This window comes from Plasmodium falciparum (assembly GCF_000002765.6).
Source record: "Plasmodium falciparum 3D7 genome assembly, chromosome: 3".
NCBI classification, from domain to species: Eukaryota; Apicomplexa; class Aconoidasida; order Haemosporida; family Plasmodiidae; genus Plasmodium; species Plasmodium falciparum.
The window spans coordinates 947,501-968,627 of record NC_000521.4 but is presented as its reverse complement, the minus strand read 5'-3'; the positions used below and the strand labels follow the sequence as shown (position 1 = coordinate 968,627).

General features: G+C 18.7%; 4 protein-coding genes across 4 annotated transcripts; 2 read left to right on the top strand and 2 right to left on the bottom strand.

Moving 5' to 3' along the window:
* Window positions 1-2,125: 2,125 nt before the first annotated feature.
* On the top strand, window positions 2,126-3,075 carry PF3D7_0322900 (40S ribosomal protein S3A, putative; the record flags this gene model as incomplete). Its single annotated transcript, XM_001351264.1, has 2 exons — window positions 2,126-2,288; window positions 2,450-3,075. 2 exons carry the CDS (start codon window positions 2,126-2,128, stop codon window positions 3,073-3,075), a joined length of 789 nt encoding a protein of 262 aa, XP_001351300.1.
* Window positions 3,076-3,424: 349 nt separating this feature from the next.
* On the bottom strand, window positions 3,425-4,527 carry PF3D7_0322800 (conserved Plasmodium protein, unknown function; the record flags this gene model as incomplete). Its single annotated transcript, XM_001351263.1, has 5 exons — window positions 3,425-3,486; window positions 3,564-3,627; window positions 3,713-3,843; window positions 4,074-4,262; window positions 4,428-4,527. The coding sequence occupies 5 exons, from the start codon at window positions 4,525-4,527 to the stop codon at window positions 3,425-3,427; spliced, it is 546 nt and encodes a 181-aa protein (XP_001351299.1).
* A 1,733-nt stretch (window positions 4,528-6,260) lies between these two features.
* PF3D7_0322700 (conserved Plasmodium protein, unknown function) lies at window positions 6,261-15,664 on the top strand (the record flags this gene model as incomplete). The annotated part of the gene is made up of 2 exons (XM_001351261.2): window positions 6,261-15,424; window positions 15,538-15,664. The coding sequence occupies 2 exons, from the start codon at window positions 6,261-6,263 to the stop codon at window positions 15,662-15,664; spliced, it is 9,291 nt and encodes a 3,096-aa protein (XP_001351297.2).
* A 270-nt stretch (window positions 15,665-15,934) lies between these two features.
* Window positions 15,935-20,254, bottom strand: PF3D7_0322600 (conserved Plasmodium protein, unknown function; the record flags this gene model as incomplete). The annotated part of the gene is made up of 2 exons (XM_024473305.1): window positions 15,935-17,925; window positions 18,202-20,254. 2 exons carry the CDS (start codon window positions 20,252-20,254, stop codon window positions 15,935-15,937), a joined length of 4,044 nt encoding a protein of 1,347 aa, XP_024328876.1.
* Window positions 20,255-21,127: the final 873 nt, after the last annotated feature.

Here is a 21,127-nt window from a genome sequence, read left to right as displayed (position 1 = left end):
TATATATATATATATATATATATATATATATATTATTAGGTGAAACATTTTTCTTTACAACATTAATAATACGTTATCGAAATACAATTTGATATTTTGAAAAAGTATAAAGTTTAAAACAATACATATTACCAAGTAAATATATAAAGAAATAAGAAAATTTATAATATTATTTAATATATAAAAATATTTTATTTTACTACAAATTGTTTAGTTCATATAAAATCTTTTTTTTTTTTTTTTTTTTTATATTATAATATATGCAACGTTAACCAACAATGTGTAAATGATTTCCTTTTTTTTATATATTTTATTTATTTATTTATTTTTTTTTTTTTTATGTTTAAAATTGTGATCCTAAAGAAATGAAATACATTAATCTATAATTATAATATTTAATATAAATATCATGACAACAAATAAAATAAATATATAAATAAATCAATATATATATATATATGTGTACTTTTAAAAAGGATTAAATATGTGTTTAAAGCTTATAAAAAAAAGGACATTTATTTTTTATGGTATTTTTTTAAATAATCTTTTTTTCAATATAAATCATTAAGAAAATACAATATGTTTGTTAACAGATTGTATTGTAGAATTAAAGATGGATTGTAAAAATAGAAAGAAATTCATAAATATATAAAATATATCAAGTTCATTTCGTAAAATATTAATCGTGTTGTTAATATAAAGGTATATTCTTTTGTTAATCTCATTATTATATCTTATTTATTGTTTTTTTTTTTTATCCTTCCTTTCATAATTCAAAACATATAACACATTTTTAAGAAATTGGAGGAAATCATAATTAGGTATATTTTATAATGTAACTTCAAATGATATTACAAATCAAATATTTTTAAATATTCTCTTACCAAAATTAAAATATATATATATATATATATATATATATTATATATTTTTTACCCCCTCTATAATATAAATATTATTATTTTATTATTCTTTTTTCTTTTCTTTTCTTTTTTTTATTTATTTTTTTTTTTCCTTTATTTAAAATAAATATATTTTATATTAAAAAAATAAAATAAAATAAAATGATTATTATTTTTAAAATAATAAAATATAATACTATTTTGGAATATTCAAAATATATAATATTATATCTATTTTTTTTTTTTTTTTACCTTCATTTGTGTTATATATAATAATATGTATAATGTATATAATAGGAAGAAAATACCCCCTTTATCACCACATAAAAAAATATATCATATAAAATTATATATACAATTTTTAGTGCCCATATAAATATTTTATATTAAAAAAAATAATAAAATACTACATATATGTATATATATATATATAATATTATATATATAAATATTATTTTATATACATTTAAAACCCTCATATAAATATTAATATATTATATATATATATATATTTATTATTGATGATAACAAAAAAAAATTTATTCACCTTTTAATAAAAAATGATACTGAGTAACCCTTCAGATACCCCAAAAAAAAAAAAAAAACATATACATATAAGAATATAAATATATATATTATATATATATAATTATATATATTTAATAGCAATTATATTATTATTATATATTGAAATTTTTTTAGTTCTCATAAATTTTTGTTATAAAAAGCAGTACATTAAAAAATAAGGAACCCACAAATATTTTTATATAATAATATATATAATTATGTATATATTCAATTTCGTAATTATTTTAATTAATAATATATTATATAATATATATGTAAAATAATATTATATATTAATATATATATATATATATATATATATATTTTACTATTAATATAAATTTATTTTATAATGTATAATTAAAATTTTATAATTTTATTTTTTTCTATTATATATATTTATTTATATATATATATATATATACATTTATGAAAATAATTTAATATTTTCACATTATTTTATTTTATTTTTATCTTCAGTTTACATTTAAATAAATTATATGTTCTTTTTTTTTTTTTTTTTTTTTTTGATTATTTAAAAAGTATTTTATTTTTTAATAAAATTAAAATTTTTATAAATTTAATCAACCTCTAACTCTATTAATTTCTTTTACAATTAATAATATATATAAAACAAAAAAGAAAAAAAAAGCAAAATGGCAGTAGGAAAAAATAAAAGAACATCTAAGGGAAAAAAAGGTGGAAAAAAAAAAGTTACTGATGTTTTTACCAAAAAAGAATGGTATGACTTAAAGGCCCCAAAAATGTTTTTGGTCAGGAATTTTGGTAAAACCTTAGTCACAAAAACGATAGGAAAAAGTAAGTGAATAAATAAAAATAAACATATATATATATTAACATACATATATATTAACATACATATATATTAACATACATATATATTAACATACATATATATTATTACATACATATATATATTTTTTTTTTTTTTTTTTTTTTTTTTTTTTTTTTTCCTTTAGAATTGGCCACTGATAGTTTGAAGGGAAGAATTTACGAAGTAAACTTGGCCGACCTAAACAACGATGAAGATCAAGCCCATAAGAAAATCAAATTAAGTTGTGATCACATCATCAACAGAGATTGTTATACCGACTTTTGCGGATTAAGTATAACCAGAGATAAATTATGCTCTTTAATTAGAAAAGGATATACGTTAATAGAAGGACATACAGATGTAAAAACCTTAGATAATTACCATTTAAGAATGTTTTGTATTGCTTTTACCAAAAAAAGGCAAAACCAAACGAAAAGCACTTGTTATGCCCAAACAAGTCAAATAAAAAAAATCAGAAAGAAAATGGTTGATATTATGACTGCTGAAGCTAGTAAAGTTTTATTAAAAGATTTAGTCAAGAAATTTATTCCTGAATCTATTGGAAAAGAAATTGAAAAACAATGTAAGAAAATATATCCTTTACAAAATGTTCTTATTAGAAAAGTCAAAATTCTTAAAAGACCCAAATTAGATATTTCCAAATTAATGGAATTACATACTGACCCAAAAGAAGAATCAGGAAAAAATGTAAATGCTCTACCAGAATCTAAGGAAGCTACGAACATCTTAACAGCTGAATTGAAACATTAAAATGATTTTTTAATTTTTTCTTTTTATCAAACCCCTCCACATATATATATATATATATATATATATATATATATATATATGTATGCATTTTTATATCATTTTAATAATTTCATAGTTGTTTTTTTCTCCCATATCTGAAAAAGTTTTTTATTAATATGTATACATATTTTTTCACCAATTAAAAATAGTACAACTAATGTGTTATATATATGTATATATATATATATTTCATTTCATTTTTATTTTATTTTTATTTTTTTTTTTTTTTTTTTTTTTTTTCATCTTTCTCCTTGAACATCCTATTAAGATAATTTTTCATTATTTAAAGAATAAATAAAATATTCGAGTATTATTTAATTTCATCCGAGTTGATATTTATATGTTGTAATCTTATTAATAATGGTTTTAAGTCTACCAAAAAAAAAATATATATATATATATATATATACATATTTTTTTATATATGTTAATATTTTTTTTTATAATACCTTCTTCATATTCATATTGGACATGAGTTTTTTTAAATATTTCTCTAACCTTTTTTAATACATCCTTTAAAAATATATATATAATATATATATATGTATATATTTATTTACACATAAAAATAGAATTATAAAAATAATTTTATTCTTACATTTATCATATATGAATTATTCATAATTTCTAATTCAACACCGTCTACTTTTTTATCAAGTTCTTTCTTTTTAGCCTCTAGAACTAAATTTTTGTCAGAGAGAATATTCTCTTTTTCTTTTTTCAGTTGTACTATATTTATATATAACAGTTTTTAAAAAAAAAAAAAAAAAAAAGGAAAAATATGATATGAAAATAGACCACATATATATATATATATATATATATATATGTCATTCATACATAATATTACTTTATATAATACATAAAAAAACAAGTTTGGAAAATAAAATTACAATATTTAGAAAACAATTAAGCTTATAATTATTCATTATTACATATTTCATTATATGATCGCTCACACAACATTTTTAAATCATTTAACATCTCGTGAATTTCTTTTTCAATAACTTTATAATTATTTAATATGTTTTCATATTCACTCAGAAAATGTTTATAATTACTTTTATTTTCTATTTCTAGCTTTTTTATATTTTCTATCTTATTCTCTCTTTGTTCTTTTAACAAGCATATGAGCTTCGTCTTACATTCTAACGAAAAAGAAAAAGAAAAAGAAAAAAAAATAAATAATTATACACATAACAAAGATAATGGTGATAGGTGGACAACCTTTTATGTTTTTTTTTTTTTTTTTTATCGTAAGGAAGATACATATATTTATATATATATATATATATATATATATACATATATACCTAAGTCATTTTTCATGGACTCAATTTTTTCTTTTAATTCTTTTGCTTTCAATAACTGTTCATCTTCTTTCTTTTTATTTTTATCTAACACTGATTTCATTTTTTCATGCTTAAAGATAAAATTATAAGAGAAAAAAAAAAAAAAAACATTTGATCTGTACGCATAGACAATTATATAATTATTATAATAAGAAAGAAGGAACAATATTAACTTTTACATAATCATTAAAGTGTAAAATGGTGAATCGGAAAATAAATAACTAAAAATATACTCATATATATATATATATATATATATATAATATATAATTTTTGGGGGGGAGACTCTATATATATCGAAAGTTTTTGTACTTTTAAAAAAGTATCTCATTTACATTTCAGTAGACACACAAAAAATAATACTAAACTCACGATTATATAATTTTAAAACCTATCGAACAATCCATCTTTATCTTTATCTTTTTTTCTTCTTTTTTTTTTCCTTTTTTCTTTTTTTTCATTTATTTTTTTTTTTTTTTTTTTTTCCCTTTATGATTCCATAATAGTTATATTTACAAAAATGATATAAAAGATAATATTTTATTTATATCATAACTTTTATACTTATATATAACCCTTAAAAAAATAAGACCATAAATAAAAAAAGAAAAGAAAAATATCTACTTTATAAGATCCCATATATATAATAACATTTTAAAAATAAAAAATAGGAAAATTTCAAGATATTTATAAAAAAAAAAAAAAAATTATATAAATATAATAAATATTATTAAATGGTAATATATAAATCTATAATATGAACATATTAAAAATCTATATTTTTATTTTTTTTGATGGAATATTACATATATATATAAATATATATTACAATATACTAATTCTATATATATATATATATATATATATATATATATATATATATATATTATACATATATATATAAATAATATGTTCACAGAATGAATGACAAAAAAAAAAAAAAATATTTATATAATATATTTATATAATATATTTATGTACATGTAAAATATAAAAAATACATTATAAGAGATAATAAAACTTTTTAAATTTTGTTTTGAATTTTAACTTAAGTAAAATAGGTCATACAAAAAAATATATATAAAAAAAGTATTATTTTGTTATTATTTATAATTTTTTCCTTTTTATGTGTCATTTTTTTATATATTTCTCATATTTATAAAATGATTTTTTGTTATATTTTAAAAACAATATTTTCACCTTATAGTATATAAAATTAATAATAAGCAAAAAAAAAATTAATTGAATTTTTGTAAATTTTTTAAGAAAATATATTTTGATGATTTTCAATTAATATAAGGGATAATATACATATTTTCATTTTTTAAAAATCAAATTCAAAGGTATATATATATACATATATATATAATATTTATGTTTGTATATATTTTTGTTTATTTAATATTTTTTATGTGGTCACCAGATATTAATCAAGTTTAATAAACATCATAGCATTAAATATATATATATATATATATATATATATAATACAAAATATATATGTTTAATCATTGTAATATTTAAAATGGATTATCAGCCTAAATAAATATATATATATATATGTTGTATATATTTATTGATTTATTATTATTTACTAATAAAATTTTTACATTTAAGTCATATATATATATATATTATATATATATATATTTATTTATTTATTTTGTCTTATACATAATTTTTGTATATGTACACCTTTCGAACAAAATGTGAAGGATAATCATCAATTAAATTTTTTTTTTTTTTTTTTTTTTTTCTTCGTCAACATCGTTGTCTTTACATGATTCCATAAAAATGAATAATAATAATAATAATAATAATAATAATATTAATAGTAGTAATAATAATATTTGGAAAAAAAAAAAAAACAACAACCCTAATGACCATAATAAAAATTTTACAAAAAATCTATTTTTTAATAATAAAGACAATGAATTCAAACATGTTTACGAAAAAAAGAATATGCAAGGACAAAGGAAAAAAAAAAATAATGTTGCATATGATACTTATGATAATAATGATATCCATGCTTCATCACAATATACTCCCTTTGTAAATACATTTTCTAATAAAGATGTTTATAGTAATAATAACAAATATGTAGATAACACGTTTAACAAAAAACCTTTCCATAATAATACAGATAATAAAAACCAAGGTGTTCATCATAATATGTATGTAACAAATGAATACAATAAAAATAATTTTAGAAATAAAGGTTTAAATAATAATACATATGGTAAGGATAATACATATGGTAGGGATAATACATATGGTAATAATAATACATATGGTAAGGATAATACATATGGTAATAATAATACATATGGTAAGGATAATACATATGGTAATAATAATACATATGGTAAGGATAATACATATGGTAATAATAATACATATGGTAAGGATAATACATATGGTAATAATAATACATATGGTAATAATAATACATATGGTAATAATAATACTTATGGTAAGGATAATTTATTTAATAATAATCACAATTTGCATAAAATTAAACCTACTAATTCAAATGTATATAAAAAAAGTACAAATAATTCAAAAAAAGGACCTTATCAAAATATATATACTACTGAAGATAAGAATAATAAAAATTTAACAAATTCAGAAGGCTCCAATTTTATAAATACAGATAAAATTTATAGTTCTAATATAAATTATATGAATAGTATAAATAAAAATGACACAAGGAATGTTTATAATTTGTATAAGAATCATTATAATAATAAAACGAAGGACAATAATTGTAATAAAAGAATTGCAGATTATTCATATGACAACAATTATGATAATAATCTAGCGATTTATAAATACCCAAAATATGTATCTTCTACAAACAATAATATAACTAACGAAGATGCACAAAGTAAGAAACCAGAGTTAGATAGTAAACATTATTTACATATAAATGAAAAAAATGAAAACAATTATCAAAATATACAAAAGAATTTAAATAATACACAAACATTATATAACAATTATAAAAATGTCCCATCCGAAAGGGATCACATACATAATAATAATAATAAAAATAATGTTCAAGATATATTATCACATTGTATAAATGTTCTATTAAACGATAATACAGGATTACATGATTTGAAAATATTTTATGAAACAAAATTAAGAGAAAGAAACAATAACGAGCTGATTAAATATGTATTAAATAAAATAAACGATATAACTATAAAATATAAATACCATGAAAATAACATTAATTTTATTGCTAAAGAAATTTATGAATTGCAAAGGGAATTGAAAAATAATAATAATGCTGTGAGTAATTTTTCTACATATAATAAAAATGTAAGAGGTAATGTATATCAAACAAATAAATATATAAACACAAATGTGTATAATCATGAATTTAATAAAAATAATGAAGAGGTCTACCATCAAAAGGTACACAATGAAGAGGTTTACGATAAAGAGATCTACCATGAAGAGATCTATGATAAAGAGATCTACAATAAAGAGATCTACAATAAAGAGATCTACCATGAAGAAGTGTACAACAAAATAATACAACACAATTCATACAATATTAACAAAAATAATGATCAATCTTTTATAAATTCCAATGTATACAAAGGAAAAGATAATGCCCTTGTGTCCAATACAAAAACACATCAAGGATTATACAAATTACAAAAAAATACACAAAATGTAAATCTCATCGAAAATAAAATAAATTGTGATATAAAAAGTCAAAATATACTTATACATAAATATTATAAAAAACACGAAGAATATAAAAAAAAATGGGAAGATATAATTTACAAATGTAAACAAACAAATGTTCTAAAAATATTTTATCAAGTTGAAGGAAAAATAAAAGATAATATAAAAATTTTAGATATATTCAAATTATATCTATTTCCTCAAAATAATTATTTCCATTATAAAAATGTTTTTTATAATAATTATAAAATGATTACAATTCATAACGTAAAATTCTTGTTTTTACAAAATTTATTCACATTTCATAAAAAAATCAAAAATGATTCTTTAAAAAATACACAACCAGAAAAAGATGCAGACCAAATAATAAAAAATAATTTAAATAAAGATAAAGAAAATGATCAGGATGGTCATACTAATGGTGACATTGAACAAAATGATAAACATAACGGTAAACAGAACGCTAAACAGAACGATAAACATAACGATAAACAGAACGATAAACAGAACGATAAACAGAATCACAAACAGTACGACAAACAGAACGACAAACAGAACGATAAACAAAACGATAAACAGAACGATAAACAGAACGATAAACAGAACGATAAACAGAATCACAAACAGTACGACAAACAGAACGACAAACAGTACGACAAACAGAACGACAAACAGTACGACAAACAGAACGACAAACAGTACGACAAACAGAACGACAAACAGTACGATGATTTCATATCAAACATTAGTTCCATATCGTTACCATTACCCTTTGAAAATTTTTTTCTCTTTTTTAAAAATTTCTATTCAATTAATAATAATTATATAAATAACATGTGCCTATTTTTAATATACAAAATAATTATAATGAATGAAGATGATGCGGAATACCCAAAGTATTATAACTTAATATTAAATATATTAAATAAGAATACATTAATATTATTTTTATTTATTTTAATAAGTCTTATGAAAAATTATAACATGAAAAATAATTACCTTGTAAATGTAATAGAACGCTTATTACCAATTATAATAAAACCAATCAAAAATAATAACACTATAAAAAAGAATAAGAAAAAAAAAAAAAAAATTCTATTCAATATTCTTTATTTTAAATTATTCCGTTTAATATTTGACAAAATCGAAACATATCATATATATAAAAAACATCTATTATTAACCTTTTTAAGATATATTAAAAATTTTTTATTAAATATATGTTCATGTGTTTTAATAACACAATATATATTTATTAAATGTATAGATTTAATTAATAAATATAATAATCAAGAATATATTTTAATTAAAACATTATCGATGGAAATTTTCCTACAGTTATGGAATAACGAATCTGTAAAAATATTTTTATTAAAAATTGGTAAATCATTAATTCGTTTTTTAATCTTTATAGGTAATGTTGAATATATACATAAAAATATACTTACCTTATTATTATCTTCTATAAAAAATACTAATCAAATAGATTTAAAACAAAAATTATCAAATCTTATATGTAACAACAAAAACAATATTTTACAAAAAAAAAAAATAAAACATTATATAAAAAAATTCCAAAAATCAAAAAAATGCATCTTATATATATCAAACCAAAAATTTACATATAATATAAATTTAAATAACAACAATGTTTTTTCAAGAGAACAATTATTATTAGAACATATATATATAGATAACATAAAAACAAATCACACATCAGAATATAAAGACGAAGATATCACATTACAAAATATGTCACTACAAAATAATATAAAAGAATTGACATATAATAATAAAAATGATGTTTTTCCTAATTTTAATATAAATAATATTAAAAACTTTACCTTGTTAGATTTTATATTCCAAATCAAAAATTATTTTAATTATTATAAAATACTTTTATCTGATGCAGAAAAAAAATGTATACATTTCTTAATGCATGTAAATTATAAAACCAATAATAATATGTACCATTTTAATTTATTTTATAATTTATATATAAAAGATAATATTACCAATTTTATACATGATAATAAAGTCATCTATTATATAGATTATATAAAGAATAAAGATCTGGAAAAACAAAAATTTCATATGACACACAACTTTTTTAAAGTAGCAAAAAAGGTTTATACGTTGCAAGCTTGGGTTTGTAATAACAGCTCGGATGATTTATTCATCGATCCAAATTGTGCAGAAGATATGAATCTCCCAGGTGATCATAATAAATATTTTCATAAAAGAAAATATGAGAACAGTTTATTAGATAATAATTATTCTTTGAAAAAAAGCAAAAAACAAAATATATCTTACAAGGATGAGGGAAAGGCATATGACAACATAATTAATGATAATGTGGATAATATATATAATGTGAATAATAATGATAATATGGATAATATATATAATGTGAATAATAATGATAATGTGGATAATATATATAATGTGAATAATAATGATAATATGGATAATATATATAATGTGAATAATAATGATAATGTGGATAATATATATAATGTGAATAATAATGATAATATGGATAATATATATAATGTGAATAATAATGATAATATGGATAATATATATAATGTGAATAATAATGATAATGTGGATAATATATATAATGTGAATAATAATGATAATATGGATAATATATATAATGTGAATAATAATGATAATAATAACATTTGTGATAATATGCTATCTTGTGAAAAAGAAAAAATTATTTACGATTTACATGATATAATAAAATTGAATAATTCTGTATTATCAAAAATATATTGTTCTCACATAAGGTTAAGTTTTTTTTTCCCTCTCCTGTTTTACAAAACTTATTATATTAATGATATATTATCAAGCTCCTTATTCATTTATAGTAAACGATTTAAAAGTTTTAAAAAAGAAAATACCACCAAAATTATTAAGTTAATGAATTTAACATATATGTCTCATATTTTTATTGTAAAGTTTTTAATCCAATTATTAAAAGAAATTAAAAGTGTACATCCTAATATATGCTTTATGAAAAGACAGAAAATGAAAAAGAAAGATATAAAAACAGAATCATTATTTTTTAGTAAATTCAGTTTTTTTCAATGTTATAAATTATTAGAATATTCCTTAAAAAAGGATATACACATGACTAATGTCTTTTTAAATTATTTAAACAAAATTATATTGCATTTTTATGAAAAGAAAAGGGAACATATCGTTTTAAGTGTAATTATAACTTTGACTATATATAATTTTTTAATGTTCATACAACAAAAAAAAAAAAAACAAAAAGCACAGGATAATAATGAAAATATATGTGATGATAACACAAACACGTGTGATAATAATACAAACACGTGTGATAATAACACAAACACGTGTGATAATAATACAAACACGTGTGATAATAACACAAACACGTGTGATAATAACACAAACACGTGTGATAATAACACAAACACGTGTGATAATAATACAAACACGTGTGATAATAATATCAATATAGGTGATAATAACCAAACCCATTTACGAGACGAAAAAAATAATATACACCAAGATGATTATCGCTTCATTGAAGTAATTGAAAAATTAAATATAAGCGAAATATGCAAAGAAATACAAAACAATTGTTTAATAGGTTATATATTAAAAGAAAATAATTTTTATATTGATGAAAATATTTCTTTTATTTATGTTCATGATATATATAATTATGAATTAAAAAATCATATGAAATATATCCCACATAATATAAACAAAGAAATGTTTCTTTTGGGAGATTTTAAAAAACATCTTTTTCAAACAGGAATTTATAAAAAAGTACAAGTTATTAAGATACTTAAAAAAAATAACATAAATAATTTATATACATCAGAAATATTAAATTATATATATTATAATTCCTTATATTTATTAATACATCTTTTATTAAATATACGTTTTTATTATAATATATTTCATAGTACATATAAAAAAAATGCATATTATTATAATAAGGAACATCTCTGTTATATAACAAAAATTCAAAATGTTCTAAGCATAAAATTAAATAAAAGGACAAATCAAAGGGAACAATTTATTTACGATAAAAAGGTATATAAAAATGATTGTAATGATAGCGATAATCAAATGGTTGATGATGGGGATAATCAAATATTCAGTGGTTCAATTCTCTCCATATTAATCAAACTGGAAAAAGCATCTTACAATAATTATTTGAAAAAAAAATTATACATAAAAAAATATTATAGTAAATTGAAAAAAGGTATTATTAAAAATTTAAAACATTACGAACTAGCCAATAATATTAATAAATATATTAAAAATGTAAAGGAAGATAAATTATTTTTAGATACCATATTTAAGTTTGATAATTCCTCCTTCTTCTTGTTTAATATGTCATTTCAATTTGTTGAAAGCATGTCTAAACAAAATATGAGAGGTGTGGAAAATATAAAAAAAAATACAAATAATCTTCATTTAGAAAATTGCAACAAAATCAATGACATCAACAATAATAATAATAATAATAATTATGATTATAATTATGATGATGATATGTTATATAAACAAAATAACAATTTCTTTATGTATATTTTCAGCAAAATAAAAAATGTATATTTATTTGTTGACGAAATTAATAAAATGGTTTATAGTATTATGCATAGAGATTTAAATATATATAATACCATTATATATTCTTTTAATATGCAAAATATACATGATACAAATAATTTATGTATAAATTTTTACTTTTATGAAATAGAAACAAATAGGTGTACTGATATCCACATGGGTCATGTAAACGATAATAAATATTATAATAATTATCAGAATAAGGATTTATATATGGATACTCTTAAAAAAAACCCCAAAATTGAAAATGACATATTTTTTTCATCGACGAATCAACTTAATACTAATACAAAAAATAATACATGTAACACAATACATAAACATCCATACTTATTATGTATATTTAAATATAAAGATTTAAAAGAAGATGGAAACGAAAAAAAAAATAACGTTTTATATTTTAATGAGCTCATAGATTACATAATTTCTAGTATTATTGAAACTACTTATAAGAAGGAAAAAATTATTTATTGGTCTTCATTTTTAAATAACCTGAAGAACTATGCGTTAATAAACTTTCATTTGTTATTTTATTTATGTTCATTGTTAAAAAAAATTAATGACATGATAAATGTAAACAATAATGATGATAAAAATAATGATGATAAAAATAATGATGATAAAAACAATGATGATAAAAACAATGATGATAAAAACAATGATAATAATAATAATGATAATAATAATAATGATAATAATAATAATAATGATTATTTTTATCATAATAACCTTTATGATGGTAACCATTGCAAATCCATTCATATAATAAAGAAAAAAATAAAAATATGTAAAGACATATATATATTATACCTATACAAAATAGGGCTTTTATTAAATATCAGCATTTATGAAACATTCGACCTATTATTTTCAGTTGTTTGTATATTATTTAATTATGAGTTTTTTAATTTTTATATGGAAAAAAAAATTTATACTTTAGAAGAAATAAATAAAGAACATATAAAAAATTTTGTTACATGTATAAAAGAAGAAGTACAATTTTTTATTACAAATTATGATATGTCCATATTTATAGAAGGTATTCAATATATAAGTGATGCTATATTTTTAAATAAAAAAATAAAAATCTTAATTTTTAAAAGTTATGCTTTTCTTAATACCATTCTTCATATATTACCCTTACGACAAATCATAACAGACATGAAGAATGTTCCTTATATAAATAAATTACTAAATCAAAGAAAAAAAAAAAAAAAACAAAACAAAAAAAAAACAGAACATTATTTACAAACATATTATAATCTATTTAAAACGTATAATACAAATATTGATACACAATTATTATCAAATGGAAAAAAACAACAAACAGAAAATAATTATATAAATGGAAATATGCAAAATTTACAAAATGTACAAAATGTACAAAATGTACAAAATGTACAAAATGTACAAAATGTACAAAATGTACAAAATGTACAAAATGTACAAAATGTACAAAATATACAAAATGTACAAAGTATACAAAATGTACAAAAGATCAAAACAAATAATAATACAATTAATTATATATACATTTTATCAAGCGATTCAGAAAAATTCAGCGAATCCTCAACAGATATAGATGTATTAGAAGACGATTTAGATAATTTTAAAAGCTCACAAATAGATGAAAAAAATATAGCTAGTCATATGAAAGAACAAAAACAAAATAAATATGAAGAGAAAAAAGATGATGCAATAAACAAAAATGTGTGGATTTTTAAAATTTTTAAATTCTTTTATTATAGATCTTTTATGTGCTTTTATAAAAACAAATCACAAGAGGAACATTTATATGAAAAGAAAAAATGTTTCTTATATTTCTTTTTTCACAAGAATAAAAAAAAAAAAATAAAAAAAATAAAAAATAATAAAATACAAAAAAAAAATTTAAGCGAACAGATCTATTATTTAAGAAAAATGTTATTCAAAAAATCCAATTTTGCCATTATGTGTAAACAAGCATATATAATTAAATGGATATGTCTTCGTATGTTTATATTAAAAAAATATGATTATAAAAGATTTAATTTAATTGAACTATTTCAATATATATATAAAAAATTACATTGTATTAATAATAAACAAACATTTGAATTTCATCTTATATCAACCGATAATTCCTTAAATCATTTCGACAGTATAGACATTAAATATATATTTCATATTTTTCTTATTCACATAAATAAAATGATAAATTATTTAACAAAAAAATATTATGAATTATGTTCACAAGAAGAAAAATGTATTCAGTTTACCAATATAAAGCTTATGTCCAAAAAAGAAATTAAAATTTTCAATTTATATAATCAAATTAATAATAATATTATTTCCTTTATAATATCTTTTTACCCTTATTTAATAAAAAATATATTTTCATATGATATCTTTTACAAATTATTTAATATATATTTTAATATGTATATAATAAATAAACAAACAAATTATATTTCATTACACTCCTCTATATATCTTATACTTTTCATATTTGTAAAACATACAAATACAAGTGTCTACACGATGTTTTCTTATTTTACGAGTCTTCAAAATTATTTGGAGACAACAAATTCATTCCCATTATTTGATTCGTATTGTTTAAATTATGAGGGAGCAAAATGTCACATCAGGTAACAAAAAGTAAAATAAATATAAATAAATATAAATAAATAAATAAATATATATATATATATATATATATTTTTTTTTTAACCATATATAATACTATCTTATTTTTTTTTAGAGAAAGCGTGGAATATTTCGTACAAAATTTGGATGAAGAATTTTTCATATTCGACGATATCAAAATAATATTTGATGTAAATTCTATTTCCTTGTTTTATCATATGTTAATTAATATTTTTCGTTAGTATATAATATATTTAAAAAAAAAAAATGCAAAAAAATGTATGCGCACATATGCGTATAATATATATAATATATATATGTTTTATATATATATATATATGTATATATTTTTTTTTAAACCTTCTACCTTTTTGTTTATTCAAAATATTGTTTTGTCATGTTTAATTTGTTATATTGTATATATTTTTAACCTTCATAAAAAATAGAAAAAAAAAAAAAAAAAAAAACATCCAGCTATGATTACCTGCCTATCCTTTTCATGGACATATTTTTTATTTCTTTCCTTTTTTCCCAAGGAGCTTCATATGTATCTGATTAATCTCATCAAATATTATTTGTGTGAACAAAAGTATAATTTTAATTTTGTTTAAATCACTTTTGTCTAAGGATTTAAAATAATTTCGTTTATTATATCTAATATATAAAGAGAAATAAGCAATAATTAAAATAACGTTAATTGTAATGAATAGAGAATTTTTATTATAAGATGATAAGAATAAAAAATATTTAGAAAAAATACTGAACAAAATTTCAGGTTTAATAAAACTGAAATATACTAATAAATCATATCTTAATAAAGATATAATAAATCCTATAAATATAGCAGTATATTTAAAAAAATAAAATTTCAATTTTTCTATTCTTAAGGATTTATTTTTTTTTATTATCTCATTATTTTCATATATTTTTTTTAAACAACTATTCTGGATGGTTTCTAAATCTTTTTTAAGCATATATATACTTTGATTAGTTTTTAAGTTGATACTTTCATCGATTTTATATAATAATTCGTGTATCATATTTAATTCTTTAACATTATTATTATGAAAATTATTCATTTCTCTTTTGTATATATTATCATCATCATCATCATTATCATCATCATAATAATAGTTATTTTCTTTTATAAAGTATTCATTATTTCTTTTCTCGTTATTAAAATTATCATGATAATAAAAATTGGGCATATTCTTAACTCCGTTCTTAGAGGACATGTCATTATTATAATTATATTTGTATTTATATTTATATTTATCCTTTTCAATATTTTCTTCATACTGATTCATATTAATATTATTATGTCTTATATTTTTTATATTATTTTTATTACTATCATAAAATTTGTTATCATAATGGGATGTATGTTCCTTGTATACATAACCGTCCCTATTACTTATATAATTTTTTTTTTCGACATATTTTTCTTTTATTTCATTTTTTTCATTTCTTTTATCTAATAACATAAAGTCTACAGGTATACTTCTCCTTTGTAAATTACAATCGTTTTTATTACTTCTACGAAAAATATCATCATCATTATTATAATCATTATGATAATTATTGTTATCATAATTATTGACATTATTTATATCTTTCTTATATTTCACGTTTTCAAAATGTAAATTACAACTTAAACGATTTCTCTTCATATGTTCATAATTTAAATCATCTTTATTATATGTCCATTTTTCTCTCTTTAAAGGACTGTTAGATATTTCAGGTAAATAAATAGTTAAAAAATCTAATATTTTTAAACAATTCTTATTCTTATCCTTATTCTTATCCTTATTATTATTATTATTATTTTCATATTTCCATTTTTCTTTTTTCATATCTTCTAAATTTTGTAATTTCCTTTCATTAATAATTTTCTTCCCATTTGTTTTTAAATATGTATTAATACTTGTATGAATTAAGCTATACACTGTTGTAATAACTTCAAAAATAAGTACTCCCAAAAAAACACTTACATTTTTTATACAATCAACATACTTTATTTTTTTATTATTACACATTTTATTAGTTTTTTTTTTATTAAATATATCTTTATTATCATCATCTTTACAATTATAATTAGTATTATCTTCCCTCTTCTTATAATTTGTATTCTCCATATTATTTACCATATTTTTTATATTATATTTATTTTTTACATCTACCTTGTAATGTTCTTCATTTCTTAAATTCTTATTGCTATATCTATTCCTTTGAGGGGAAGTGTAAAAACTTCTTCGATCATCATATAAATCATTATTCACATTATCCAATGTATGTATATATTCTTGATCACTTCCTGTTTCTTCCAAAATAAAATTTTTAGATATTCTTTTATCATACCCAAGATCCTCTTCATCAACATCACTCAAATTATTCTGCATTAACTTCCCTTTAAAAGAACTATAACTCTTTGTTAATATTTTCTTAAATAGACTTTCTTCCTGTTCTTCATTTTGATTATTTTTACTTACACCATCTTCATTCGCTTTCCCATAAAATAAAAAAAAAAAAAAAAAATAAAAAAAATAAAATAATAAAAAAAAAAAAAAAAATAAATAAAATAATAATAAAAAAATAAAATAATAATAAAAAAATAAAATAATAATAAAAAAATAAAATAATAATAAAAAAATAAAATAATAATAACAAAACAACATCATTCACTCTGTTGTAACAAAATGTCCATATATACCTACACATATATATATATATATATATATATATATATATATTTATTTATTTATTTTTTTTTTATGTGTACCTGGTAATATGCTTTGCTCGTTATACATATGATGCTCATCCAAATCCCCAACAATCATACCCCCCACTCCTTTGGCATCTCCTAAAGGTAAGTTCCTTTTTACTTTCCTGTTCACATGCTTGGTATTTATCATCCTCTTCAAAACTTCCGGCATTAAGAAAATGTTTTGAAAGGAACGCATGGATCTGTTTAAGAAATTATTAATCTTCTTATATATCGGTTTATCATTAAAATCATCACCATAAAGAAAATGAGGATCCCTTTTTTTATAATCATTGATCATATAATTATGATGATCATTCCAATGAGGGGTGTTATCATTATCCTCGTTATTTTCTTTATTATCGTTTAATAAGTTATATTTAAAAATATTTAGGTTTCCTAAAAAGTACTGAGTTAAATAAAAAACGAGTCTATACAAATTAATCTTTTTTATCATATCGATTTTTGTTAAGCATATAGTAACTTTATTCATTTGGTTATCTATAATATAATTTATAATTCTTAATAATCTCTTATTAATAGATAATTTTGTAGAATCAATAAATATAAAAACTAAATCTACATATTTTGTTAAATTCATTAATATATTATCATATTCTTCATCTTTCATTTCATTGATCCCAGTACTATCTATAAAGGATACATAATTAATTCGGTTCATATATTTTGTAACATCATTTTGATAAGATATTTTTCCGTAAATATATTTTTTTACATTTTTTAAATTCTCCCTGAGTTTTCTAAAAGGTCGAAATAAATAATCACAATGTTCACCTGAAAAAGTAATCTTATTATTTATACAATCAACATTATTATTATTGTATTTATTATTATTATTATTACAAACATATTGATCATCATTATAATTTCCAGAGTAAATATTAGGTGCCCTATTCTTATTTTTCATCTCATTCAATATACCAAATGGATTATATTTATTATTTAATTTTTTAAAATTAAATGTAAAATTATTCTTTATATCTACATAGGTTATTTCATTTTTTTTGTTTATGCTATTAGTGTTTTGTACATAATTTTCAGCTATCCAATTTATAAAAGAACTTTTGCCACTATATGTATTTCCTACCAAGAGAACTGTAGTTTTTTTATGGAATACAGAAATATCTACATTTAAATATTCACTTATAATACTTAAATTTAAATCATTAATACATATCTTATTGTTTTTATTATTTACACATTTTAAATTTTTATATCGACATTCTTTATTATATATTTCATCTATTCTATCTAATACATCATTAATAAAATCTTTATCATTATTTATATCATCATAATTTATATCTTCACTTTTACAACTATAACAAGGACTTTCCTCATTTACATTACTCATATTATTTATTTCTTCTTTTTTATTATTTAATTTTATTTCTTTCGTTTCATTATTATGATAACTATGTACAACTTCCTTTTCCCATCCTATATTTTCTTTCTTATTATTATATTCCTTTTTTAATTTATATGAAGATAATAATTTATTATATTTTTCAAACATCACCTCTTTCTTTTTTAAATCATCTTCATGATGAGAACTTGGTTTGTTATTTAAAAATTTATTATTTTTTATTAATTCCTCAATCTCGTTTTTACCATCTTCGTTATTATTAAACACTCTATAATAATAATTATTATAAGAATTAAAGTTTATATCTCTAATCTCTTCATCATATTCATCTTCATACAAAACATCATCATCATCATCATCATCGTCGTCCTCCTCCTCCTCTTCATTTTCATAATTCTCATCGTCATTTTTTTTTTCTAACATTTCATCAAACGACACATCATAATCTGAATCATCTTCATCCTCAACACTAACATCTTCTTCAACGTCATTTTTTATATCATAACTTTTTCTTAGACAACCCTCTCTTTCTTTTATATCAGCACCTTTCTTTATATCCCCCTTATCTAAAAGCTCTTTATTGTTTAACAAACCTGTCCCTCTCTTTTTATTATGAATGATGTTCTTGTAACTATCAAGGTCCATTCTTTTGTTCTCATCATTTTTATCTTTTGTAATATACATAGTGACTCAACAGTACAACGAAACGATGAAAAAAAAAAAAAAAAAAAAACGAAGTCAGGTGAAATAAAATTAAATAAAATAAAATAATAAATCAAAATAAAGGCATGAATATATAAATATATAAATAATAATTTGAAAAATTAAAAAAATTCTACTTTTTTATTATCTCTTAAAAAATTGATATTGAAAACCTGGAACGAAGAAAAGTAGAAAAACCTTTAAAGGAAAAATATATAAGGATAATAACTATAAATATATTACATATATATATATATATATATATGTAGATGTGACATATTAATATAAACCCTTTTATCATATTATAAAATTATTCGTAGCAAAAAAAATGTTAAAAGAAAAAAAAAAAAAAGAGAGAGAGAGAGAGATCAAGCGTGTTAAGAAATATACTTCAAATATAAATATGTAGAATTTGATACATACTGTGAAAAATTTATCATCTTATCATATTGACTTTTTTATTTATTTATTTATTATTTATTATTATTTATTATTATTTATTATTATTTATTACTTTTTTTTTTTTTTTTTTGAGACTATTTTTTCGCTTGCTCTACAATATAGCATAATTTTTTATTATAAATAAACTAATTGATACATATGTGTATGATTAAAATTTTTTTTTTTTTTTTTTTTTTTTTTATGTCTATATTTTTACATATTCATTATAACCTAACTCCCATTATAAATACTATATATATATATATATATATATATATATATATATATGTGATCCATATAAGACATATATATATATATATTATATGTAAAGAATTCCGGAGAATACATATACCAAAAATTATATGTATATATTAAAGGTCTATATAGACTGAATAAAATATAACAATAATATAT